This window comes from Muntiacus reevesi, chromosome 20 (assembly GCF_963930625.1).
Source record: "Muntiacus reevesi chromosome 20, mMunRee1.1, whole genome shotgun sequence".
In the NCBI taxonomy this organism is placed as follows: domain Eukaryota; kingdom Metazoa; phylum Chordata; class Mammalia; order Artiodactyla; family Cervidae; genus Muntiacus; species Muntiacus reevesi.
Window position 1 is genome coordinate 29,595,710 of NC_089268.1, and position 27,531 is coordinate 29,623,240.

Consider the following 27,531-nt stretch of genomic DNA (forward strand, 5'->3'; position numbering starts at 1 on the left):
AGAGGAGCCTGAAGGAGACACAATTCAGACTCAATATGTGTCTTTGATAGGATCCTGGATCAGGTTATAGGAAAACTAATGAAGTCGAAATAAATTCTGGAGTTTAGTAACACTGTATCAATATTGGTCATCAGCTGTGAGGAATGTATGATGGTGGTATAAAATGTCCTCACAGAGTGTGGGATACATAGTAACTCTCTACTAACTTTGCTACTTTTTTGTAAATCTGAAACTATACTAAAATGAAAGCACCATTTATTATCAGCTAGAAATGAACTGGAAGTAGAAGAAATTATTATCAACTTTCCAGGATGTTTTCATCAATGAGCTTCAGAGAGGAGACATGGAGAGAAAAGATAGAAACCCGAGATACAGGGAGGGCTCCAGGCCTCTCCTCTCCTCTAATCCTTGCTGTACCCTGGAGCCTGACCCCAGAGCTGCTCAGAAAGCACCTTCACCCCTTCATTGGACCAGAGCAGCCCTCTCTGTCGGACTCAGACCACAATGCACCCTCTGCCTTCTCTGTGCAGAACTGGAGAGGGAAGAGTGGTCGTGCCCCCGTGTGGCCACAGGGCTGATGCCTGGGCACCTGCCCTCCCCTCAGACCTCCTTCCCAGAGACCTGCCCAGGCTCTCCTCAGGCTCCCAGCGGCGGGCCAGTGCTGTGCACACAAGCTGGTGTCCATCCAGTGTCAAAATCAAAGCCTGAATTGTCACCCAAAATACACCCTGACATGGACACTTCTCTCCCTATTAAATAACCAAGGACTTTGGCCTCAGAGAAAATCAGATATCAAGGCTGTAGTGCCAGGTTCAGGGTGGGGCTGACACACATACAGGGTGTCTTCATTACCGAGGGATGGGACCTTGAAACCCAAGTATTGTCCCTTCATCTGGCTACTGCCAGCCTTATGGACTCTCCCTCCGGGGAATCAGCTCTGGAACCTCCATTCCTAGGATGCGGTAGAAGAGGGGAGGAAGGGGAGGGGGAGGAGATCCCAAAGTGCCTGTAAAGGTGGGGAGGCTCCTGGAGAAGTGCGGAGAGGCAGGAAACATGACATTATGGGATGGAGGCCTTGGGTGTGGAGGGAGAGGAACCCGAGAGGAGAGGGTGTGGGAGGGTCATTGAGTGGACCAGAGCACAGGGAGGCAGGGTCTGTGTGGGGAGGGGCACAGGGGCTTCTGGCCTGGGCGCTGGGAGAGGCTCTGTTTTCCACCCGGATGATAAACACACTGGACGAGAAAATGGCAACCCACTCCAGTGTTCTTGCCTAGAGAATCCTGTGGACAGAGGAGACTCTTGGGCTGCTGTCCATAGGGTCGAGTTGGAAACAACTGAAGCGACTTAGCATGCATGCATGCATGTGTTGCAGAAGGAAATGGCAACCCACTCCAGTATTCTTGCCTGGAGAATCCCAGGGACAGAGGAGCCTGGTGGGCTGCCGTCTATGGGGTTACACAGAGTCGGACATGACTGAAGCGACTTAGCAGCAGCAGCAGATAAACACACAGGTGTCAGCTCTATATTTTGCTGGTAAACTATACTTATGTTTTTGGTATTTTTCTGAAATTACATGCATCAGTTCAGTTCAGTCACTCAGTCGTGTCCGACTCTTTGCAAACTCATGGACTGCAGCACGCTAGGCCTCCCTGTTCATCACCAACTGCCGGAGTTTACTCAAACTCATGTCCATTGAGTCAGTGATGCCATCCATAAATCTCATCCTCTGTCATCCCCTTCTCCTCCCACCTTCAATCTTGCCCAGCATCAGGGTCTTTTCCAATGAGTCAGTTGTTCGCATCAGGTGGTCAAAGTATTGGAGTTTCAGCTTCAGCATCAATCCTTCCAATGAATATTCAGGACTGATTTCCTTTAGGATTGACTGGTTGGATCTCCTTGCTGTCCAGGAGACTCTCAAGAGTCTTCTCCAACACCACAGTTCCAAAGCATCAATTCTTCAGCACTTAACTTTCTTTATAGTCCAACTCTCACATCCTTACAGGTATGGTGTGACTCAAGTACAGGTGGAAGAAGGGAAAAGAGAAAGGGAGAGAGCGAAGGAGATTGAAGGAATTCCTCTCTTCCAGAGAAATACCCCCAACTCAGTCCCCTATCCACACACCCCCATACATGATACTGGGCGAGGGGGTGGGGCAGGGAGACTAAAGGAAGGAATGACCCATCCTCAGCTCACAGTCAGGGGTACTGGGACATTGTCCACTTATTTGCTAAAACATCGGGGAACACTGTGTCAGAAAGACTGGCCCAACAGCTTGGGAAAAAGACCTGCGCAGCTGGCGGCTATGAAGGTGGTTCCTGGAGATCAAAGGACAGGACCTGGAGGGGAGCCTGGAGGCCACAAGGGTGACAAGGAGACCAGGCATGAGTCTGGGCCAGGAGTCCACCTAACATTTTCCAGAGGCAGGAAAACGACCTTCCGCCTCCCTAGACGTACACTCAAGGACACCAAAGGGGGTACCCTTCCTCTCCAGGCATCACACACCTTCCACCCTTTGAAGCCTCAAAGAGTACTCTTCTGCTCTGAGTCCTAAGAGCCCAGGACTCCAGCCTCCTGCCTCTTCATCCCCTTCATGGACCTCATAGACAGAGACCTGATATCTGAATCTCTCAAGGCTGATCCCACCACTTTCAAACCTAACTTCTGGCTCTGAGGATGACCCAGGGTTTGGGGTCAGGGATCCCAGAGATGGAGGCTGCCCAGGGCCCCACAGGCCGCAGCTGAGCCAGGCCTCCAGCTGCGCAGAATCTGCCGATTCTGCAACAAAATACGGGGCCGGGGAAGGAGGGCAGGAATGAAACAAAAGCACTGCAGGCTCTTCTTAGCCGAGGTAGGTGTGGGGTCTTTCGGGGGTGGGGATGGGGTGGGGGTGGGGTGGGGTAAATCCGCCTTTCTTGGGGGTGGGGGTCAGAGGCAGGGACTCTTAGAGCAGAGGAATGCTTGAGTTCCTAAAACCCCTACCATCCGAGTCCGAGGAGAAAATCAGTGCAGGCTGGTCTGTAGAGACCCTATAACCAAGAACGGGCTCCGATTGGAGAGTGAGAACTGGGAACTCGTCTTGAGTATCCAGGCAGAAAGGCCCGACAGTTTGAGAGGACAGAAAGTGAAACTCCAGCGAGGTGGGGAACCCCCCCCCCCCACTGGATACTTTCCTCCCCGCCCCCAGACATCACCTTCTGGCCTAAGATTCTGATCGGCTTGCTTGAGACCTGGGACTTTGCCCTGACGCTGCTACTCCTTCCTGGAGAACCGTGTTATAGTCTCCTAGAGTCCTGGCCCAGGGGCTGAGTAAGTCAGCAGTTTAGAAAACTTGGTTTCAGAATCTGTCTATGGGGTTAGGACCTGGGACTTCAAAGACAATACCATTTATGTGTGATATATCTGTGAACATTTACTGTATTAGAAATAGAAACAGAAATCTATTGATTCAGCTATTATATTTAATAACCCATTACATGAAAAAATATTTTTATGGAAAATCACTATTTTCAAAATAGAACAGTATAGTGAGAAGTGATCTTTCTAGAGTTTACATTCTTTCAAAAGTTTTCATTCTTTTCTTGTATGTCTCATTAGAAGACTGAAGACTTTGCATATCTCTGCCTCTGTGTTTAATCTTTTTGATTGAGTATATGAAAAAATCCCGCCTCAGAAAAATAGGTAATGGAAGTATGTTGAATAAAGTTTTCAGATAATTGTGGTTCCCACTTTGATACAACACTAAAACTAGAAAGTGGTAGCTTCTTAAAGGTTATTTTTCAGTGAGAACCCATAACTATCACTGAATATTTCCAAATCTCTTGCACAGGAATCCAAGGTCTGTCCTGTACATTGAGTGACTATTGTACTAATGTGTGAGTTTTTAAGTAGTGTATTGTTTCACCAAGCTGTATAGATTTTAAAGTGTTAACATTTAAGATTATCAAACAATCACATTTGTTAATATCACCACAGTTGACACTGGAAAAGTGTGTCGGTACTGGAAAGCTGTCAAGATTAATATTCTCTTGAGAGCTTGCATTTTATCATTGGCAGAAAATAATGTCAGTTGATATTCTAGAAGGGAGAAGCTCCCATTCATTATGCCAAAATAACTAAATGTAAACTATCGGTTTTCCTGTTCTTCATTCTCAGAGTGAAAATGGAATTCCATAAAAAAAGAATCTAAGTCAACTCAGAAAAATTATTTTCCTTGGGACATGGTACTTTAGAATGTAGCAGAAGGACTTTATGTGTTCTTCCCAATTGATCCTATCAGATATTCTAAAATGTGGACTTAAGAATGGTGACTGTAGCAACTTAATAATTTTTAGTACTACAACCTGGATATTTTTCAGTGAAACTTGCTTTTCTATTCTGCAACTGAATGATGGTGAAGAATACAAGAAATGCTATTGCTGTTTGGTGAAATAGCCCCTATTTCTGCTAAGTTTTACCTCAGAGCAAATGTCATCAAAGTGAAAAAATAGGGGCTTCCCTGGTAGAGCAGTGGTTACTAATCTACCTTCCAATGACAGGGGACATGAGTTCAGTCTCTGTTGGGGAACTAGGATCCCACATCCTACAGGGCAACTCCTGAGCCCATACACTCTAGAGCCCGTGCTCTGCAACTGGTGAAAGCCCCAATACCTCAGTGAAGACCCAGTATAGGCAAAATAAAAGATAAAAATAAATAAACTTTAAAAAAGGTGAATAAATTTTGGGTAATGTTGGCTGCAGGTGGTCCTTTGCACTGGGGGTGGCCTCCTCCATTGCAGGTGGATTCTTTACTGACTGAGCCCCAGGGAAGCCCCAAGGTCACAGAGGCAGAGGAATGTTGCCTCCTGGGGTCCAAAGGCCAGGCAGGGGAGGGAGGGCTCTGGGTTGGTAAGTTTGTGTATCAAAGGCTTGCTCTGGCAGGGGAAAGCAATCTCTCTTCAGAGATAAAGGTTTTTTAAAAAAATTGATTTTTACCTTTCAGGTGCGTCTTCTTTGCTGCACGTGGGCTTTCTCCACTTTCAGAGAGCTGGAGGGCTACTCTCCAGTTGCAGAGCACAGGCCTCTCGTTGCCACGGCGTCTCTTGCTGCAGAGCGCAGGCTCTGGGCCCAGGGCTTCAGCAGTCACAGCACACGGGATCAGGTGCTCTGTGGCATGCGGAATCTTTCCAGATCAGGGGTCATAAGAAATGTTCCCTGCATTGGCAGGGGGATTCCTACCCACTGTACCTCCAAGGAAGTCCCTCAACAAAACATTCTTAAACAACTGAGCTATCAGAGCAAATTTCCCACCTCTTGAGCCCAGGAGTTTAGTATGGGAAGTTCTTTGACACCTAGCCTCTGCTCCCATGCCTTGAGAATGCTGGATTCCATGAGTCTTGATGAGACCATGTCTTATTACAGAAGGTGGAGACACACTTCCCTAATCTTTTGCTGTTGTTGCTAGGGCACAGACAGGCATCCTATACTCTGCACCTGCCAGATTTTGATTTAGGAGTTAGTTATATGAAGAACTAGGGGCTGTTCCCATCCACTAATTTCCTGAGCCCATTCCCTTCTCAGCTCTTCATCTCATTTCTCTATCCAGGAGAACTATACTCGTCAGCTGGGTCTGTGAATTCACCGGGATAGCTATTGCCAAACACGCCTCTGGCTCCACTCCCACCTATAATAATTACTTCTTCACCCTCTGTTCCCAACCAGATCATATCCACTCTCCACTCGCTTGGACTCATGCATGTATTCTGTTTATATGCTGACAATCCCTATGATCCTCTCAAGCCCCGCTGACTCCTTCACCTCCTCCCCTTCTCACTGCAGTTACCAGCCATGTGGGGGTCATGTGGACCCATCTACAGAATTTGCAAGCAGGCAGGCACAGGTATCCCTCTCTCTTTGCAGTCCACACGCCCCAGTGATGTTGAACAATTTTCTTGTTTTCTAAAATTAGCCAAATTTATTTTCTGCTGCTTATAGGTAAGACTGCTAATTTAATATTAAGCTAAGTATCTATTTGTATTATCTCAAAACACAGTTAATATAAAATTTACTTCAGAACCAAGTGATTTCCAAAAACTCACATACACCTGAACCTCACATGGCTTCCCCTCACCCCTTCCTATTGCGAAAATTATCAGAACACAGCAGATAAAGGAATTCTCACACCAGCTATCTCAAATCTCATAGCATATCAAATGTGAAACAGGTACGAATTGCCAAATATTTGCTGTTTCCTCAGCTGCTTAGAAGGATGACAGGAAAAAAAAAAAAAAAAAAAAAAGAAGGATGACAGGAGGAATTATGGGACAGAAAAGGTTCTTTAGAAATATCGGTATGGATGTTGTCATCAATTACTGTTTGTGGCAGGGGCTGAAATTCTAGGTACAGTCACTCGTTCTCATACATTTATCTCAGGAGCAGATGAAGAACCAAATCAAAGGCAACAGAAGTGATTAAATAATAGTTTACACACATTTTAATAAGTACTTTTAAGACCCTCCAGCCATTCCCCTTAGAGAAAGAAGATCAACTATTACTGTCTTCATTACAGAGACAAAGTAGTGAAGACAAGAGACTCCTAACTCTGCCGTAAGGCTCTAGTCATCTGAGTGCTTTCAGAAACCTAGCGGGATGATTGAGCTGAGGCAGAGAGCTGGGAATGATGAAAAGTAACAAAGGATAAGTGAAAAAGCCTGGGGCTGTGCCCAAGCGGTCTTCTCTCAGGGTCTCAGCGTAAGTTTGGACCTCCTGCAGTTAAGCCACAGGAAAGGGAAAATTCTCCCAGTGAAGGCAGATGAGAATTCATAGATGATCTCTTGAGTTCTGGCATTGGTAAAAGTTACCTTCCCACCATCATAATCCAGAGCAACTCCAATCTGCTGGGGGCAGTAGGACAGGATCTGGAAGGGCTCAGGGCTGGTGCATATAGACACCCCAGCTGAGGACAGCTGCAGAGTCCAGAACCCCTCCTCGGGGGTGAAGTTGAGATATCCCCTTCTCACCACTGACTCTCTTGCCACCCCCACCAGGCAGAATTTTGGCCATATTCCATGTTCCTGAGACCATTCCCCCTCCGACTCCTCATTCTCCTCTCTATATCCAGGGGAATGATACCCACCAGTGATGCCTGTATTTCCACCAAGATCTCTACTGCCAAACACGCCTCTACTTCCAGCCCTGAATCTCATTGCTTCTTCTTCCTCCTCTGCTTCCCAGCAGATTCTGTCCACTTTCACTTCCCAGTACACTTTGCTCCATGTGAAGCCCTTACTGCCCAGCACCCCGGGCTCCGGATCAAAGTGCTGACCACACTGGTATTTGTTCATCCGCAAGCCAGTGAACATCATACTCTTCCCATTTGGAGACACTGAGAGGTAGCCACTGGCTGTGTGGGAATCCAGGATGATCCTCACTGTGGGGACGAGGAGACAAAGGTGTGGCATCACAAAAGATACCCAATGAGATTTGTCCCATTGGTTCCGGGCCTTTATGACAATGGTGGGAGACTCCTCAGGGGGCCAAAACAGACCTTGTGTACAGACTGTTAACAACCATATCTAGAAAGTATAAACACAAAATTCAAGGCCTCAGGCAGTGCAATGAGACTTGAGAGGGAAACTGATAAGGCCTGGGATCACTATAACTGGGCAAATCTGGGGAAAGTTTTATGGTTTTGAAATCAGGATAAAGAATTTGGATATATTAGTCACACAAAGACCTTCCTCTTTAAGAAGTGCTCACCTGTGAATAATGGACCTTCACAGGAAAGTTGCAAACTTCAGCCACTATCCCCTCCAGATAATCACTTTTCTTATATTCCAGATCCCTCATCAATTTTCCTAGAGTAAAAGAACAAAAGGACAATGTGCAATTCTATCTTGTTTTTTTTTTTTTCTTGAGTCACACTGCTTGGCTTGCGGGAAGACCAGGGATTGAATGCAGGCCGATGGCAGTGAAAGCGTGGAGTCCTACCCACTGGACCACCAGGGAATTCCCAACAATAAGCAATTTTAACACCACAGCTTCTAGGTCAAGTTCTCTTCTGTGGGCTCATATAACTTTAGATGATGACAGGGCACCATGAAACTTCAAGTGAAATAGAGAAAACAATTCAGGAGATGCTCAGACCTGTGCAGTCTAAATTGGTTCTTGTAAGTATATATACCAACAAGTGCTGAACCCACCTGGTGCTTCATTAAAGAGTACCTTTGGGCATATCTGGAAAAAGAAATGGCAACCCACTGCACTATTCTTGCCTGGAGAATTCCAGGGACAGAGGAGCCTGGTGGGCTGCTGTCTGTGGGGTCGCACAGAGTCAGACACGACTAAAGCGACTTAGCAGCAGCAACAGTTGGGCATCCCACTTGTTGTTAAACTACGTCCTAAACCACACTGTTTCTCTCCACTCTCAAAGATACTTCTTTGAGATTCATTCTCTTGGGATTCTTTAAGATGTTAAAAAAATTTTCATTGTGGTTAAAAAAATGACATTTACCATCTTTACTATTTTTAAATGTAAATTAATGTTCAGTCAGTTCAGTTCAGTCGCTCAGTCATGTCCGACTCCTTGCAATCTCATGGACTGCAGTACACCAGCCTTCCTTGTCCAATTCCCGAAAATGCTCAAACTCATGGCCTTCGAGTTGGTGATGTGGTCAAGCCATCTCGCCCTCTCTCATCCCCTTCTCCTCCTGCCTTCAATCTTCCCAGCATCAGGGTCTTTTCCAATGAGTCAGTTAATCATTAATCATTAATGTTAAGTATATTTAAATAACCATGCAGTTGATTTCCAGAACTTTTCTATGTTTAAAAACTGAAATCTATACCCATTAAACAGCAGCACCTCATTTCCCCCTCCTCTCAAACCCTGGCAACCACTGATCTACTTTCTGTTCCTATGGATTTGACTACTTGAGAGACCTCATGTACATGGAATCATATATTACTTGTCTCTTTGTGACTGGCTTATTTCACTTACCCTAATGTCCTCGAGGTTCATCCATGATATAGTACGTGGCACAATTTCCTTCCTTTTTTAGGATGAATAGTATTCTATCGTCTGCATATGCCACATTCTGTTTCTCCATTCATCCATCGGTGGGTGTTTGGGTTGGTCCTACATCCCATCTGTGGTGAATAATGCTGCTATGAACATGAGAGTGCAAAGACCTCTTTGAGATTCTGCTTTTAATTCTTTGGAGAGTGGGAATGCTACCATATGATAATTATATTTTAATTTTTTGAGGAAATGCCACACTCGTACCCTCAATGTTTTGAGATACTCTCCCAAAGTTCTTTTTACCTCACTGTTAGATATGAAATACCTTTTTACCATCTGGAGACCTCTGACTGTGACTCTATTTTAGTCTGGGTTCCATTCTTAGACTATCATGTGGTTTGGACTTAGATTCCTTCCTCAGCGTCCCTGCCTGGTGTGAATGACACACACAGGAGCAAGAAACTCTGAGAAGTCACAGCCACGCTCAGAACCTAAGGACACATTATAGAGAAAGAAAGAAGGTTTCTAGTTTGAGAATCCCCTTCTTTATGATTGAATTCTCTGAGTCCTTTCTCTGAAGAAAGAAGTATATCTGAAAATTTTCTGGTCAGTTTTTGATTGCAGGACTGATTGGCTTTTCAACCCAGAACTTCTTCCGGGTTACCTGGAGATAATGACGTCACAGTGAGAACTCCTGAGAGAAAGGTATGATTTCCCACCATCACCACCTGCACATGCACATGAGCACTAACAATAGACCAAAGACGCAGAGAGGAAAAGATGGTTTTCCAAGTGGTCAGTTTCAAGGTCACAGTCAAAGAGTAGAACATAGAGTTCTGAAGAAAGGGTCATGATCCAAGGATTCTCTACCCAGCAATGTGTCATTTATGAACAGTATTCAAAAAGAAAGTAAGCCATTTTCCTCCTTTGAAGGTCTTTGAAACATGCTACTGATACTACAAGCTCTAAAGAAATTACCTGAGGCTATGAACTAGACAAACTAAAATTAAGCTTTAAATACACATTTTTAAAAGCATTAAATTTAAAATTAAGGTATAGCTGGGCAGATATATAAACTAAATCCAAAATGCAAAAAGTCTGAGATTTTGATCTTATTATCAAACAGGATTAGATTCAGGGCAAAAAAATTATTAATGAAAGAGAGGGTATTTTATGGTACTAAAGATTATAATCATCAATTAAGATGGAACTCACCTTAAGGATTATACAGGGATAAAACATCAAAATATAAAAAGCAATATGCGTGCATGCAAAGTCGCTTCAGTCCTGTTACTCTTTGCCACCCGATCTACAGTAGCCTGCCAGGCTCTTCTGTCCGTAGGATTCTCCAGGCAAGAATACTGGAGTGGGTTCACATGCCCTCCTCCAGGGAGGAAGACACTTCCCTACCCAGGGATCAACCCTGTGTCTCTATGTCTTCTACATTGCCAGGTGGGTTCTTTACTGCTAGTGTCACTGGAAAGATCTAATATATATATATATATATATATATATATATATATATATATATATATATATATATATATATATAATATATATTAAGTTTATATAGTTTCCTTTTAGCAATAAATTCTTGCCCATAGTGTATTCTCACTATGACGATAGAAGAAAAATGGACAGAAACTCGTTGCTTAGAGGAAACTTTGGGTGACTTTTTTCTAGCCTATGACATATCAAAATAAAAAAATCAGCATCAATACAAAATACCTAAATAACGTAATTACTAAGAAAACCTCTTGGACGTATATCAAATTCTATTCCAAGGACAGAGAGAATGTAGCTTCAGTTTGAATGTTTGGAACTGTCCAGAAATTCACGATATACAACACAGAAAGCCTCAATAAAGTCCAAAACGGTGAATTGGCGGCAAACTCATCTAATCACAAGAGTTAAAACCTGTGAAACATTAGAGTATTAGAAACTGCCCCTTCCGCCCACCAGCACCACGGACAGAAGAAGAAGAAGGTGAGGAGCGTCTCTGAAGAGGCTCTTACCTGGAGGAGAAGGTCACACAGAGGCTCCCCTCCTTTCCTGGTCCTGGCTTACCTGTGCTGGATCCCATCACCTGCTGCCCACAGGACTGTCCTGGCATCGGGCTGGTTACAGACAAACCGTCAGTTCTGGCGTCTTTGTCTCTGGAGTCGATGACGCTCAGCACGGCCTTGCCTCAGCCCTCCCTGCTTTGTCACCACCGACCCTCCTGAGCACACCGACCCCCCCACACCAGCCCTGAGGCGGGGGGGTCACAGTAAGGTTGGACCACGTGGGCCAAGGTCCTCTCTCCACCCCTCAGCTCACTTCCCACACAAGGACAACAGAGATTAGCAGGGGTCAGGGAAGTCATGCACTGGCACTGCCCCTCATCAGGGTGAGAGGTTTAGGTCACTAGAGCATAGACCCCAGGTTTCTTCATGTCCCCAGCAGGGGGCGCTGCTCCTGGCACACAGTAGGTTCTCCAGCAGTTCCCTCCCTCCTGGAAGCTGTTTCCCAACAACTAAGTATAGACTATGTTGCACTGACAGGTCATTCTACCCCGCTGTGATTCCCTTGGTGTGGCACTCACTGAGACCCAGTACCCAGCCTGACATATAGTGACCACATAAGAAATGATTGGTAAATCAGTGTGGGGTTTTCTTCAGCTGACTAATACATGCATAAAGTCTAAAAAGTTCATATGACATAAAGGGTTGCAGTGAAAAGTAAATTTCCTCCTCCGTCCCATCCAAAATCTTTCCACATTCCTTCCCTGGATAAGGTAAGTGTTACAGTTTAGACAGTCTTCTAGAGAGAGAGTCCATTTTGTAAGGTATTTTTCGTACAGTCTATCTACAACTTTGTTATCAATTAGCAATATATTCTGAGACTATTCTATTTTTAAAATACAAAAGTGGTTCAGTTTAAGATATTGATAATATGATTCTCCACTGCTGATTTAAACATTTAAGTATAGGAAAAATCCCCCATCTTCCATAATAAGAGAATTTTTGTCTAGACAAAGTCATCCAGATTTAAACTATACTCATTCTACAATCTTTATGAGGCTACTAGTCTTCGTGGTTAATTTCTGACAAATATGATGGAGCAGATGTAAATTTTTGAATTTTGATCTTCAAGGGAAGAAACTTTTCCTCCTTCCCTGCTTTCCCTGGATTCTCCCAAACCATGAACGTGGTCTTAGGTTCCTCGGGTCATGCCAAGAAGAGCAATGTCCCAGGGAGAGCAGAGAGGAAAGGTCACGGGAACCTGGATGCCTGGACAACCTCTTGTTGCAGGGCCGCCCTAACGTTAAGGTGTTAGTCGCTCAGTTGTGTCTGACTCTTTGTAACCCCATGGACTGTAGCCTTCCAGTCTCCTCTGTCCATGGGATTCTCCAGGCAAGAATACTGGAGTGGGTTTCCATGTCCTTCTCCAGGGGATCTTCCCAACCCAGGGATGGAACTCGAGTATCCTGCCTCGAGGGGTGGTCTCTCTACCATCTGACACCAGGGAAGTTCACGCAGCCCCGCGGGGCCACCCTAGCAGCCCCGGAACTCCCTGCCTCACTGTCCAGGGAGACACACACCTGCTTCCCTCCTGGGAGACCTGTGTTACTTGGGTTCGACTGCACACAGTGAGTTATACATATCGGGAGAACAGGATTCTCAGGAGTGTGTGCTCGCGGTGGTCTGTTCTGAGATGAGCAGAGATGTATTTGAGCATAGTGTCACCCTTGGCTCCTGGGACATTACTATGAGCGGGAGGAAGGGAGAGCTGGGTTGGGGGTGGGGGGCGACACGGGGTGACTGGAGATGTCACCCTCCTCATCTCCCAGCCGTGGGGTCTGACCGGGAAGGGATAGGGTCACCAGGTATCCGTTTGGGGTGTTTGTCTCTTCACTTTCCTTCTTGTCCTCTTTACAGACAATTTCCTTCACATTCCAGACAGGAGGAGAATTTGCTGGTGGTCTCTTCCTCCTCGTCCTCCTGTCTGAGGGCCGGGCCTGGGGAGGCTGAGAACTAGAGGGGCAGCTTCTCAGGGAGAGAAGGAATGCGGGTCACGTATCCTCCTTCTGGAATCTCTGCTTCCCCAGTCTGGCCTGGACAGCCAGTTCTGAGACAGCTGAATCCCCAGCATAAGTGAGGCATGTGGGGGAAAGAAAATAATGTGCATCCACGGGTCCCTCATAGCTTTTTTCCCTGTGATCCCAAAATGTACATTTATTAATCTCCTAATTGTTACCAGAGAGTCAGTAGTCGAGCTGATGTTCCAAAAGTGAGTATTACACAGGGGCATGGCTACCAGAGGAGGGAACACTGGGGAAACCTTAGATCTGCCAACCACAGGATAACACTGGGATCATCTGACCACATGGCTTCTCACAGAACTAAGGGTAAGAATGCAGAGACTGAAATAAGCAGAGAGTTCAAGTCCAAGATTTTGGGACTCACTCCACACGTATCCAGATCAAAATTATGTTCCAAAAATACTAGTGCAATCTTTCAGGTTATTTGGAATTAAAAGAGAGAACTTTGTAGGTAGAAACATAAAGGTAGGAAATGAAAAGAAAGTAGCCAGGTTGAGATTTACAGTTGTCTCATTATCACTGGCAACTATCGTGCCAGTTTCTGTAAGAACCATAGTGGTGAATTAACTGGATATGATGTGATCATCACGCTTGCATCCTTGAAGTCTTTGAAGATGACATTAACTTCTTTCATTATCCTCAGGACACAATATTGCTTTTAATATTCTGTCTTGGCTGAGCTTTGAAGGCTTCTTCAGGGTCTTCCACTAAACCTTTCTTACCAGAAGTTTTTTACTCCACACACACAGACCCACACAAAAATCAACATGCTGGTTCTTGCCAACTCCAAATATGTCTATACCAGTGACTCTAGGTGGATAAATTGCCAAGAGGATGTATAGATACAGAGAAGCCGTGAGATATATGTGGCCCTAAGAAGGGATGCACACCCCATATGCCTCACTTATACTGGGGATTCGTAATTGTAGGCAGGTGTCAGGGTCAAATCTGACTTGTATCCACAGACCTAAAAGGATCTAGGTATTCCCTTTCATCAGTGAATGAAATAAGAACAATGGTCATTGATCCACATGGAATGATGTGGGGAATTACTGTTGACCACAACTGCTCCATACTGCAGGGTATGTCCTCAGGGTACTTAGGTTCTCTTCAGCAAGTGAGTTCTGGGTGTGAGAATTGGCTCAAGTCTGGAAACTAGATAAGGGATGGTAAATTTCTATTAGGCAGCTGGCTTTAGCCTTCAACTCATTCATTTTTGATCTATTAATATAATACTAAGCAACACTCTTGCTGCCTGTCCATCTACCTTGCCTCTAGAAACATGACGATCTATTAACCATTTCCATAAACCCCTTACAGTTAGAATATCCTGCTTCCATCCTGACATTGTTGGTTAACTGAAAAATTTGGTCCTTGTTCCTGCCTTGCAGTCACCTCTTCCCCTGCTTTCTGGGATCCTGTTATCCCCGCTGCTGCTGCAGTGTTATCTCCTAGATCAGCTCTGCCTGCACAGGACGGTGAGGTTAATACTACTCACTTGTTCATTCCCTATTGCCTGATGAATACTTTCCTTTTGGAAATATATACCTGGGTTTTTTTTTTTTTTTTCCAGTTTTTTTTTTTTTTTTGCAGTTTCTAAAAGGAAGATTTATTTGACAAGTTTCACTTTGCGCAATACACCTAAAAGGAAAATCACAATACAATGAAAAATTTAACTCAAGGCCTCAGAATTTCATACAAACACCAAGACCAAAATCCTAAAGTATTGGTATTGCGTGTCAAATTTCCCCCATTAACTTAAAAAAAAAAAAAGCTTAAACTTACGTGCCAGAGGTTATTAAATGAAACTAGAATTAACAAACATGCCAAATGTTTCACTTTTAATTGTAGACACAGCTCCTATATTGAGTTTTACAAAAAAGAATGTCTTTCAACATGCATCCAGACAGTGTTCAATGTAATGTAAGAGCAACATTTAACATAATTCAACTGCTTTAACCTAAATACAGTTACTGCTTAAGTACATCCTACAATAGAACTAACTTGAGAAAAGCTGAAAATTATTTAACAGTAATAGTTTACCCAACCTAGTTGTTGCATCCTAGATGAATGTGTGTTCAAAAATACTGAACCTTAAGTCTTTAAAACAATCCTGATTTCCACTGAGAGTAAGCATAAATCACAAGCTTGTATTGCAAAACTGTTAAAACTTAAGTTTTTCTTTTAAAAAACATTGACCAAGGTCAGCGATCAGGATCGATCACATCCCCCATCCACCACTCATACTGGACATGCCAGACATCCCTCCCATTCCGTTCACGCCCACAGACGTTCGGCTCCCGCTACTGTAGTAGCTGCTGTTCACTGCTCCTTGGCTGCCATATCCACTCATGCTGCTCTGGCCACCATAGCTGGCTCCATAACCACCACTCAGCTGCTGGCTGGCCGGGCCACCATAACTGGACTGGTTTGCGTAAGCACCACCGCTTGCTCCTGCTGTAGAATTCAAGAAGAGTTCTACATATCTGTGTTCGTAAGCACCACCGCTTGCTCCTGCTGTAGAATTCAAGAAGAGTTCTACATATCTGTGTTGCATATTTGCTTTGTCTTTTGACATAGCTGCCACAGCATCTTCATGAGTTGCAAACTCGACATCTGCTTCACCAGTTACTCTGCCATCAGGACCAATTTCAATATGTACTCTCACAGGGTTGAGTGGTGAAAAAAAATTATAAATGTCATTCTCAGTAGCTCTGTAAGGTAATCCCCGCATGTGTACACAGTGTCCTGTTGTGCTCTGGAAAGTAGAGCCACCATCCCCGTATCTATGATCTGACATTCCTGAAAAAACAGTAATTGAGGTCTCTTCCAAATCTATTTGACCCAAATCCATAGCCATCATTATAACCATTATAATCATCATAGCCTCCATAACCTCCACCATAAGCACCACACCTCATCCTTTCAAAGCCAGCTCCTCTTCCAATGCTGTTATACCCTCTGCCAGCCCCAGGGCTGTCATAGGGACCTGGTTGCTGCATGGCCATAAGTTTTCGTGGTGGATCATAGTGAGTTCTAACTTCAGCTCGACTGCTCTTAAAGATTTCGATATACCTGTGCCCTATTCTTTCCTTGTGTTTCTTTAGAGCCTTTTCAGCTATTTCCTGTGAAGCAAACTGCACGAAGGCCTCCCCCGTACTCCTCCCCTGGAAGTCCACTGGCAATGTTATCCCATTTGGCACGATTTCCAACCCTGAGAAGAACTGAACAATTTCTTCCTTGCTACATCCAAAGGGGAGTCCTCTAAGCCGTACAAAGCCATCATTGGCCGTGTCAGGACTATTTGGACCAGTATGCTTCAACACCCAATCCATTTCAGCCTTGTTTGACTTGAATACTTCAACATATCTCTGTCCCATAGTTTCTCTGTCTTTTTTCAGGGCCAATTTGACTTCATCTTCTGATTCAAGTTCAACAAAAGCCTCGCCACTCGGTCTGCCTTCTCTGGTGTAGATGAAACGAATACCTTGAGCCCCATTTTGAATTTTGCAGTCGGAAAAAAACCGCTGCACTTGGTCTGCAGAGCAAGACCAAGGCAAGCCCCGGACCTTCACCACGAACCCCTCACCGCCTTCTGTGCCCAGCATCATCGTCTCTTAGTTGGTGCTGGCGTGGAATCAGACTGCAAGACAGGGGATGGCAGTCAGACCTGCTCACACAACTTCGGCGCGGCAGAGACGAAATCCCAGTTTTGTTTTTATACCAGCATGTCTACTTCTCTGAGTTTTTCATGACTTTCTGTACAATTGCCATGATGGTTCAGGCATCAATGCTTCATTTAACATGAGCCGTAGCACTTGTTGTGGCAAAGGGGCTTGAAGTGAAGTATGAACCATGCTGCATAGGGCCACCCAAGAAGGATGGGTCACTGTGGAGAGTTCTGACAGAACGTGATCCACTGGAGGAGGGAACGGCAAACCACACCAGTATACTTGCCATGAGAACCTCATGAACTGTATTAAAAGACAAAAAGGTATGACAATGAAAGATGAGTCCCCCAGGTTGGAAGGTGCCCAATATACTACAGGGGAAGATGGGAGAACTAAAAGCCCTGGAAAGAATGAAGTGGCTGGGCCAAAGCAGAAGTGATGTTCAGTTGTGGGTGTGTCAGGGGATGAAAATAAAATCTGATGCTGCAAAGAACAGTATTGCATAGGAACCTGAAATATCAGGTCTAAGAATCAAGGTAAATTAGACACGGTCAAGCAGGAGATGGTAAGAATAAACATCAACATCTTAGGAATCAGTGAATTTAAATGGACGGGAATGGGCAAAAATAATTCAAATGACCATTATATCTACTACTGTGGGCAAGAATCCCATAGAAGTAATGGAGTAGTTCTTATCATCAACAAAAGAGTCTGAAATGCAGTAATTGGGAGCAACCTCAAAAGTACAGAATGATCTTGTTTCGTTTCCAAGGGAAGTCATTCAACATCACGGTAATCCAAGTCTATGCCCTACTGTTGCTGAAGAAGCTGATGTTGATCAGTTCTATAAAGACTTAGAAGACCTCATAGAACTAACACAAAAAAAAAAAAAAAAAAAAAATGTACTCATCATTGGGGATTGGAATGCAAAAGTAGGAAGTCAAGGGTCACCCGGGGTAAGAGGCAGGTTTGGTCTTGGAGTACAAAATGAATCAGAGCAAAGTCTAGCTGAATTCTACCAAGAGAATTCACTGGTCATAGCAAACACCTTTCTTTTCAACAACACAAGAGACAACGTTGCCCATAGACATCACCAAAAGGTCAGTACTGAAATCAAATCGATTACATTCTTTGTAGTTGAAGATGGAGAAGCTGTATACAGTCAACAAAAACAAGACCTGGAGCTGACTGTGGCTCAGATAATCAACTTCTTATAGCAAAATTCAGGCTTAAACTAAAGAAAGCATGGAAAACCACTAGGCCAGTCAGATATAAGTTAAATCAAATCCCCTATAAATATGTAGTAGAGGTGATGAATAGATTCAAGGGATTAGATCTAGTAAACAGTGTGCCTGAAGAACTAGGGACAGAGGTCTGTAATACTGTACAGGAGCAGTGAACAGAACCATCCCAAAGAAAAAGAAAAGCAAGAAGGCAAATGGTTATCTGAGGATTCTTTACAAATAGTTGAAGAAAGAAGTGAAAAGCAAGGGAAAAGGGGAAAGTTGCACCCAACCAAATGCAGAATTCCAAAGGATAACAAGGAGAGACAAGTAGGCCTTCTTCAATGAACAATGCTTAAAAATAGAGGAAAACAACAGAAGGGGAAAGACTAGAGATCTCTTCAAAAGAATTGGAAATATCAAGGGAACATTTTCCCCAAAGATGGGCACAATAAAAGAGAGAAATAGTCGAGACCTAGTGTAAGCAGAAGAGATCAAAAAGAGATGGAAAGAATACACGGAAGAACTGTACAAAAAAGAACTGGATATCCAAGATGATGTGGTCAGTCACGCAGAGCCAGACCTTCTGGAGTGTGAAGTCAAGCAGGTCTTAGGAAGCACTGCTGTCAATAAAGCTAGTGGATGCAATGGAATTCCAATAGAGCTGTTCATAACCCTAAAAGATGATGCTCTCAAAGTGTTGCACTCAATATATCAGCAAATCTGGAAGACCCAGCCTTGGCCACAGGACTGGAAGAGGTCAATTCTCACCCCAGTTCCCAAGAAGTGTAGTACTAAAGAATGTTCAAACCATCAGACAGTTGCACTCATCTCCCATGCAGATGTTCAGGATGGATTGGAAAAGGCAGAGGAACCAGAGGTCAAAGTGCCAGCAACCATTGGATCATAGAAAAAGCAAGAGAATTTCAGATAAACATGTACTTCTCTTTCATTGACAACACTAAAGCGTTTGACTGTGGACCACAACAAACTGTGGAAAATTCTCAAAGAGATGGGCATACCAGACCACCTTACTTGCCTCCTGCAAAACCTGTATGCAGGCCAAAAAGCAACAGTTAGAACTAGACATGGAGCAACAATTGATTCCAAATCAGGAAAGGAGTACAATCAAGGCTGTATATTGTCATCCTGCTTATTTAACTTATATGCAGAGTACATCATGTGAAATTCCAGGCTGGATGAAGCACAAGCTGGAATCAAGATTGCAGGGAGAAATATCAATAACCTCGGATATGCAGATGACACCACCCTTATGGCAGAAAGTGAAGAGAAACTAAAGAACCTCGTGATGAAGGTGAAAGAAGAGTTAAAAAGCTGATTTAAAACTCAACATTCAAAAAACTAAATCATAGCATCTGGTCCCATCACTTCATGACAAATAGATGGGGAAACAATAGACACAGTGACAGAATTTATTTCTTTGGGCTCCAAATTCACTGCAGATGGTGACTGCAGCCATGAAATTAAAAGATGTCTACTCCTTTGAGGAAAAGCTATGACCAACCTAGATAGCATATTAAAAAGCAGAGACATTACTTTGCCAACAAAGGTCCATCTGGTCAAAGCTATGGTTTATCCAGTTATCATGTAGGGATGTGGAAGTTGGACTATAAAGAAGGCTGAGTGCCAAAGAATTGATGCTTTCAAACTGTGGTGTTGGAGAAGAATCTTGAATGTCTCTTGGACTGTAAGGACATCAAACCAGTCAGTCCTAAAGGAAATCAATCCGGAATATTCATTGGAAGGACTGATGCTGAGGCCGAAGCGCCAATACTTTGGCTGCCTGATGCAAAGAGCCGACTCATTAGAAAAGACCCCGATTCTGGATAACATTGAAGTCAGGAGGAGAAGGGGATGACAGAGGATAAGACTGTTGAATGGCATCACTGACTCAATGGATATGAGCTTGCACAAGCTCCAGGAGATGGTGATGGACAGGGAAGCCTAGCGTGCTGCAATCCACGGTGTCGAAAAGAGTAGGACAACTCACAAAGAGTCAGACTGAGCAACTGAATAACAACCCACGCTAGTAAGGTCATGTTTAAAATCTTGCATGCCAGGCCTCAGAATAATGTGAACCAAGAACTTCCAGATGTCCAAGCTGGGTTTCGAAAAGGCAGAGGAAGCAGACATCAAATTGCCAACATTCGCTGGATCACAGAGAAAACAAAAAGGAATTTCAGAAAAACATCTACCTTTGTTTAATCGTCTACACTAAAGCCTTTGACTGTGGATCATAACAAACTGTGGAAAGGTCTGTGGTAACCTTGTCATACTATCTCAAATCTGAGCCACTCTGTTGTTCTACACAGCATTCTAATAGTTGCTTTTTGACCTGCATACAGGTTTCTCAGGAGACAGATAAGGTGGTCTGGTACTCCCATCTCTTTAAGAGCTTTCCACAGACAGAAGGCAGATTTGTACCTCTTTTACTAATTCATTGCCTCAGCCCTCCCTGCTTTGTCACCACCGACCCTCCAGAGCAACCTGACTCCCCCACACCAGCCCTGAGGCGATGGGGTCACAGTAAGTTTTGGACCACGTGGGCCAAGGTCCTCTCTCCACCCCTCAGCTCACCTCCCACACAAGGACAACAGAGATTAGCAGGGGCAGGGAAGTCACGGACTGGAACTGCCCCTCATCAGGGTGAGAGGTTTAGGTCACCAGAGCAGAGACTTCTGTTTTCTTCATGTCCCCAGCCGGGGCGCCGCTCCTGACACAGTAGTTTCTCCAGCAGTTCCCTCCCTCCTGGAAGCTGTTTCCCAACAACTAAGTATAGACTATGTTGCATTGACAGGTCATTCCACCCTGCTGTAATTCCCTTGGTATGTCACTCACTTAGACCCAGTACCCAGCCTGACATATAGTGACCACATAAGAAATGATTGGTAAATCAGTGTGGGGTTTTCTTCAGCTGACTAATAATAAATGCATAAAGTCTAAAAAGTTCATAAAACTTAAAGGGTTGCGGTGAAAAGTAAATTTCCTCCTCCATCCCATCCTAAATCTTTCCACATTCCTTCCCTGGATAAGGTAAGTGTTACAGTTTAGACAGTCTTCTAGAGAGAGAGTCCATTTTGTAAGGTATTTTTCATATATTCTATCTGCAACTTTGTTATCAATTAGCAATATATTCTGAGACTATTCTATTTTTAAAATACAAAAGTGGTTCAGTTTAAGGTATTGATACTATGATTCTCCACTCTGATTTTAAGCATTTAACTATAGGAAAAATTCTCCATCTTCCATAATAATAGAATTTTTTTCTAGACAAAGTCATCCAGATTTGAAATATACTCATTCTCCAATCTTTCTGAGGCTATTTGTCTTCATGGTTAATTTCTGGCTAATGTGATGGAGCAGATGTAAATTTTTGAATTTTGATCTTCAAGGAAAGTAACTTTTGCTCCTTCCCTGCTTTCCCTGGTTTCTCCCAAACCATGAACGTGGTCTTAGGTTCCTCGGGTCATGCCAAGAAGAGCAATGTCCCAGGGAGAGCAGAGAGGAAAGGTCACGGGAACCTGGATGCCTGGACAACCTCTTGTTGCAGGGCCGCCCTAACGTTAAGGTGTTAGTCGCTCAGTTGTGTCTGACTCTTTGTAACCCCATGGACTGTAGCCTTCCAGTCTCCTCTGTCCATGGGATTCTCCAGGCAAGAATACTGGAGTGGGTTTCCATGTCCTTCTCCAGGGGATCTTCCCAACCCAGGGATGGAACTCGAGTATCCTGCCTTGAGGGGTGGTCTCTCTACCATCTGACACCAGGGAAGTTCACGCAGCCCCGCGGGGCCACCCTAGCAGCCCCGGAACTCCCTGCCTCACTGTCCCGGGAGACGCACACCTGCTTCCCTCCTGGGAGACCCGTGTTACTTGGGTTCGACTGCACACAGTGAGTTGATACGGATCGGGAGAACAGGATTCTCAGGAGTGTGTGCTCGCGATGGTCTGTTCTGAGATGAGCAGAGATGTATTTGAGCATAGTGTCACCCTTGGCTCCTGGGACATTACTATGAGCGGGAGGAAGGGAGAGCTGGGTTGGGGGTGGGGGGCGACACGGGGAGACGGGAGATGTCACCCTCCTCATCTCCCAGCCGTGGGGTCTGACGGGGGAGGGTTAGGGTCACCAGGTATCCGTTTGGGGTGTTTGTCTCTTCACTTTCCTTCCTGTCCTCTTCACTGACAGCCTCCTTCACATTCCAGACAGGAGGAGGATCTGCTGGTGGTCTCTTCCTCCTCGTCCTCCTGTCTGAGGGCCGGGCCTGGGGAGGCTGAGACCTAGAGGAGCAACTTCTCAGGGAGAGAAGCAATGCGGGTCACGTATCCTCCTTCTGGAATCTCTGCTTCCCCAGTCTGGCCTGGACAGCCAGTTCTGAGACAGCTGAATCCCCAGCATAAGTGAGGCATGTGGGGGAAAGAAAATAATGTGCATCCACGGGTCCCTCATAGCTTTTTTCCCTGTGATCCCAAAATGTACATTTATTAATCTCCTAATTGTTACCAGAGAGTCAGTAGTCGAGCTGATGTTCCAAAAGTGAGTATTACACAGGGGCATGGCTACCAGAGGAGGGAACACTGGGTCACCTTAGATTTGCCAACCACAGGATGACACTGGGATCATCTGACCACGTGGCTTCTCACAGAACTAAGGGTAAGAATGCAGAGACTGAAATAAGCAGAGAGTTCAAGTCCAAGATTTTGGGACTCACTCCACACGTATCCAGATCAAAATTATGTTCCAAAAATACTAGTGCAATCTTTCAGGTTATTTGGAATTAAAAGAGAGAACTTTGTAGGTAGAAACATAAAGGTAGGAAATGAAAAGAAAGTAGCCAGGTTGAGATTTACAGTTGTCTCATTATCACTGGCAACTATCGTGCCAGTTTCTGTAAGAACCATAGTGGTGAATTAACTGGATATGATGTGATCATCACGCTTGCATCCTTTAAGTCTTTGAGGATGACATTAACTTCTTTCATTATCCTCAGGACACAATATTGCTTTTAATATTCTGTCTTGGCTGAGCTTTGAAGGCTTCTTCAGGGTCTTCCACTAAACCTTTCTTACCAGAAGTTTTTTACTCCACACACACAGACCCACACAAAAATCAACATGCTGGTTCTTGCCAACTCCAAATATGTCTATACCAGTGACTCTAGGTGGAGAAATTGCCACCAAGAGGATGTATAGATACAGAGAAGCCATGAGATATATATGGCCCTGAGATGAGATACCCATTATTCTCTGTTCCCCATATGCCCCGCTTATACTGGGGATTCATAATTGCAGGCAGGTATCAGGGTCAAATCTGACTTGTATCCACAGACCTAAAAGGATCTAGGTGTTCCCTTTCATCAGTGAGTGAAATAAGAACAATGGCCATTGGTCCACATGGAATGATGTGGGGAATTACTGTTGACCACAACTGCTCCATACTGCAGGGTATGTCCTCAGGGTACTTAGGTCCTCTTCAGCAAGTGAGTTCTGGGTGTGAGAATTGGCTCAAGTCTGGAAACTAGATAAGGGATGGTAAATTTCTATTAGGCAGCTGGCTTTAGCCTTCAACTCATTCATTTTTGATCTATTAATATAATACTAAGCAACACTCTTGCTGCCTGTCCACCTATCTTGCCTCTAGAAACATCATTATCTATTAACCATTTCCATAAACCCCTTACAGTTAGAATATCCTGCTTCCATCCTGACATCGTTGGTTAACTGAAAAATTTGGTCCTTGTTCCTGCCTTGCAGTCACCTCTTCCCCTGCTTTCTGGGATCCTGTTATCCCCGCTGCTGCTATAGTGTTATCTCCTAGATCAGCTCTGCCTGCACAGGACAGCGAGGTTAATACTACTCACTTGTTCATTCCCTATTGCCTGATGAACTCTTTCCTTTTGGAAATATATACCTGGGTTTTTTTCTTTCCAGTTTTGTTTTTATACCAGCATGCCTACTTCTCTGAGTTTTTTCATGACTTTCTGTTCAATTGCCAAGGTGGTTCAGGCATCAATGCTTCATTTAACGTGAGCCGTAGCACTTGATGTGGTAAAGGGGCTTGAAGTGAAGCTCTGAACCATGCTGTGTGGGGCCACCCAATATGAATGGGTCACTGTGGAGAGTTCTGACAGAACGTGATCCACTGGAGGAGGGAACGGCAAACCACCCCAGTATACTTGCCATGAGAACCTCATGAACTGTATTAAAAGACAAAAAGATATGACAATGAAAGATGAGTCCCCCAGGTTGGAAGGTGTCCAATATATTACAGGGGAAGAGAGGAGAACTACTAATAGCCCCGGAAAGAATGAAGCGGCTGGGCCAAAGAGGAAGTGACGCTTAGTTATGGATGTGTCAGGGGATGAAAATAAAATCTGATGCTGCAAAGAACAGTATTGCATAGGAACCTGGAATATCAGGTCTATACATCGAGGTAAATTGGACACGGTCAAGCAGGAGATGGTAAGAAAATACATCAACATCCTAGGAATCAGTGAACTTAAATGGATAGGAATGGGCAAATGTAATTCAAATGACCGTTATATCTACTACTGTGGGCAAGAATCCCATAGAAGCAATGGAGGAGTGCTCATTATCAACAAAAGAGTCTGAAATGCAGTAATTGGGAGCAACCTCAAAAATGACAGAATGATCTCGTTTTGTTTCCAAGAAAAGCCATTCAACATCACGGTAATCCAAGTCTATGCCCTACTGTTGATGCTGAAGGAGTGGATGTTGATCAGTTCTATAAAGACTTAGAAGACCTCCTAGAACTAACACCAAAAAAACTATATTCATCATTGGGGATTGGAGTGCAAAAGTAGGAAGTCAAGGGTCACCTGGAGTAAGAGGCAGGTCTGGCCTTGGAGTACAAAATGAACCAGAGCAAAGTCTAGCTGAATTACACCAAGAGGATTCACTAGTCATAGCAAACACCTTTCTTTTGAACAACACAAGAGACAACGTTGCATATAGACATCACCAAATGGTCAATACTGAAATCAAATCGATTACATTCTTTGTAGTTGAAGATGGAGAAGCTGTATGAAGTCAGCAGAAACAAGACCTGGAGCTGACTGTGGCTCAGATAATCAACTTCTTATAGCAAAATTCAGGCTTAAACTAAAGAAAGCAGGGAAAACCACTAGGCCAGTCAGATATAAGTTAAATCAAATCCCCTATAAATATGCAGTAGAGGTGATGAATAGATTCAAGGGATTAGATCTAGTAAACAGTGAGCCTGAAGAACTAGGGATAGAGGTCTGTAATACTGTACAAGAGCAGTGAACAAAACAATCCCAAGGAAAAAGAAAAGCAAGAAGGCAAATGGTTATCTGAGGATTCTTTACAAATAGTTGAAGAAAGAAGTGAAAAGCAAGGGAAAAAGGGAAAGTTGCACCCAACCAGATGCAGAGTTCCAAAGAATAACAAGGAGAGACAAGAAGGCCTTCTTCAATGAACAATGCTTAAAAATAGAGGAAAACAACAGAAGGGGAAAGACTAGAGATCTCTTCAAAAGAACTGGAAATATCAAGGGAACATTTTCCCCAAAGATGGGCACAATAAAAGAGAGAAATAGTCGAGACCTAGTGTAAGCAGAAGAGATCAAAAAGAGATGGAAAGAATACACGGAAGAACTGTACAAAAAAGAACTGGATATCCAAGATGATGTGGTCAGTCACGCAGAGCCAGACCTTCTGGAGTGTGAAGTCAAGCAGGTCTTAGGAAGCACTGCTGTCAATAAAGCTAGTGGATGCAATGGAATTCCAATAGAGCTGTTCATAACCCTAAAAGATGATGCTCTCAAAGTGTTGCACTCAATATATCAGCAAATCTGGAAGACCCAGCCTTGGCCACAGGACTGGAAGAGGTCAATTCTCACCCCAGTTCCCAAGAAGTGTAGTACTAAAGAATGTTCAAACCATCAGACAGTTGCACTCATCTCCCATGCAGATGTTCAGGATGGATTGGAAAAGGCAGAGGAACCAGAGGTCAAAGTGCCAGCAACCATTGGATCATAGAAAAAGCAAGAGAATTTCAGATAAACATGTACTTCTCTTTCATTGACAACACTAAAGCGTTTGACTGTGGACCACAACAAACTGTGGAAAATTCTCAAAGAGATGGGCATACCAGACCACCTTACTTGCCTCCTGCAAAACCTGTATGCAGGCCAAAAAGCAACAGTTAGAACTAGACATGGAGCAACAATTGATTCCAAATCAGGAAAGGAGTACAATCAAGGCTGTATATTGTCATCCTGCTTATTTAACTTATATGCAGAGTACATCATGTGAAATTCCAGGCTGGATGAAGCACAAGCTGGAATCAAGATTGCAGGGAGAAATATCAATAACCTCGGATATGCAGATGACACCACCCTTATGGCAGAAAGTGAAGAGAAACTAAAGAACCTCGTGATGAAGGTGAAAGAAGAGTTAAAAAGCTGATTTAAAACTCAACATTCAAAAAACTAAATCATAGCATCTGGTCCCATCACTTCATGAGAAATAGATGGGGAAACAATAGACACAGTGACAGAATTTATTTCTTTGGGCTCCAAATTCACTGCAGATGGTGACTGCAGCCATGAAATTAAAAGATGTCTACTCCTTTGAGGAAAAGCTATGACCAACCTAGATAGCATATTAAAAAGCAGAGACATTACTTTGCCAACAAAGGTCCGTCTGGTCAAAGCTATGGTTTCTCCAATTATCATGTAGGGATGTGGAAGTTGGACTATAAAGAAGGCTGAGTGCCAAAGAATTGATGTTTTTGAACTTGGTGTTGGAGAATCTTGAATGTCTCTTGGACTCTAAGGAGATCAAATCAGTCCATCCTATAGGAAATCAATCCTGAATATTCATTGGAAGGACTGATGCTGAAGCTGAAGCTCCAATACTTTGGCTGCCTGATGCAAAGAGCCGACTCATTAGAAAAGACCCCGATTCTGGGCAACATTGAAGTCAGGAGGAGAAGGGGATGACAGTGTATGAGATGGCTGGATGGCATCACTGACTCAATGGATATGAGCTTGCGCAAGCTCCGGGAGATGGTAATGGAGAGGGAAGCCTAGTGTGCTGCAATCCACGGAGTCGAAAATAGTCGGACAACTCACAAAGAGTTGGACTGAGCAACTGAACAACAACCCATGCTAGTAAGGTCATGTTTAAAATCTTGCATGCTAGGCCTCAGAATAATGCGAACCAAGAAGTTCCAGATGTCCAAGCTGGGTTTAGAAAAGGCAGAGGAACCAGACATTAAATTGTCAACATTCACTGGATCACAGAGAAAACAAGGGAATTTCAGAAAAACATCTACCTCTCTTTCATTGAATACACTAAAGCCTTTGACTGTGTGGATCATAACAAACTGTGGAAAGCTCTGTTGTCACCTTGTCATACTTTCTCAATCCTGAGCCACTCTGTTATTCTACACAGCATTCTAATTGTTGCTTCTTGACCCTCATACAATTTTCTCAGGAGACGGATAATGTGGTTTGGTACTCCCATCTCTTTAAGAGCTTTCCACAGAAAGATTTCCTCT

The 27,531-nt window shown here is 44.0% G+C and overlaps 2 protein-coding genes across 8 annotated transcripts in view; both read right to left on the reverse strand.

The window, feature by feature from the left end:
* LOC136151408 (BOLA class I histocompatibility antigen, alpha chain BL3-7) overlaps positions 1-27,531 on the reverse strand; it is a 154,218-nt gene that overhangs the window by 118,698 nt on the left and 7,989 nt on the right. The gene's annotated exons all lie outside the window — the stretch shown is intronic.
* Positions 14,663-16,703, reverse strand: LOC136151406 (heterogeneous nuclear ribonucleoprotein H-like). Its single transcript, XM_065912502.1, is given in 2 exon segments — positions 14,663-15,880; positions 15,882-16,703. Coding segments are annotated over 2 exon segments (1,389 nt in total). The 5' UTR covers positions 16,689-16,703; the 3' UTR covers positions 14,663-15,298.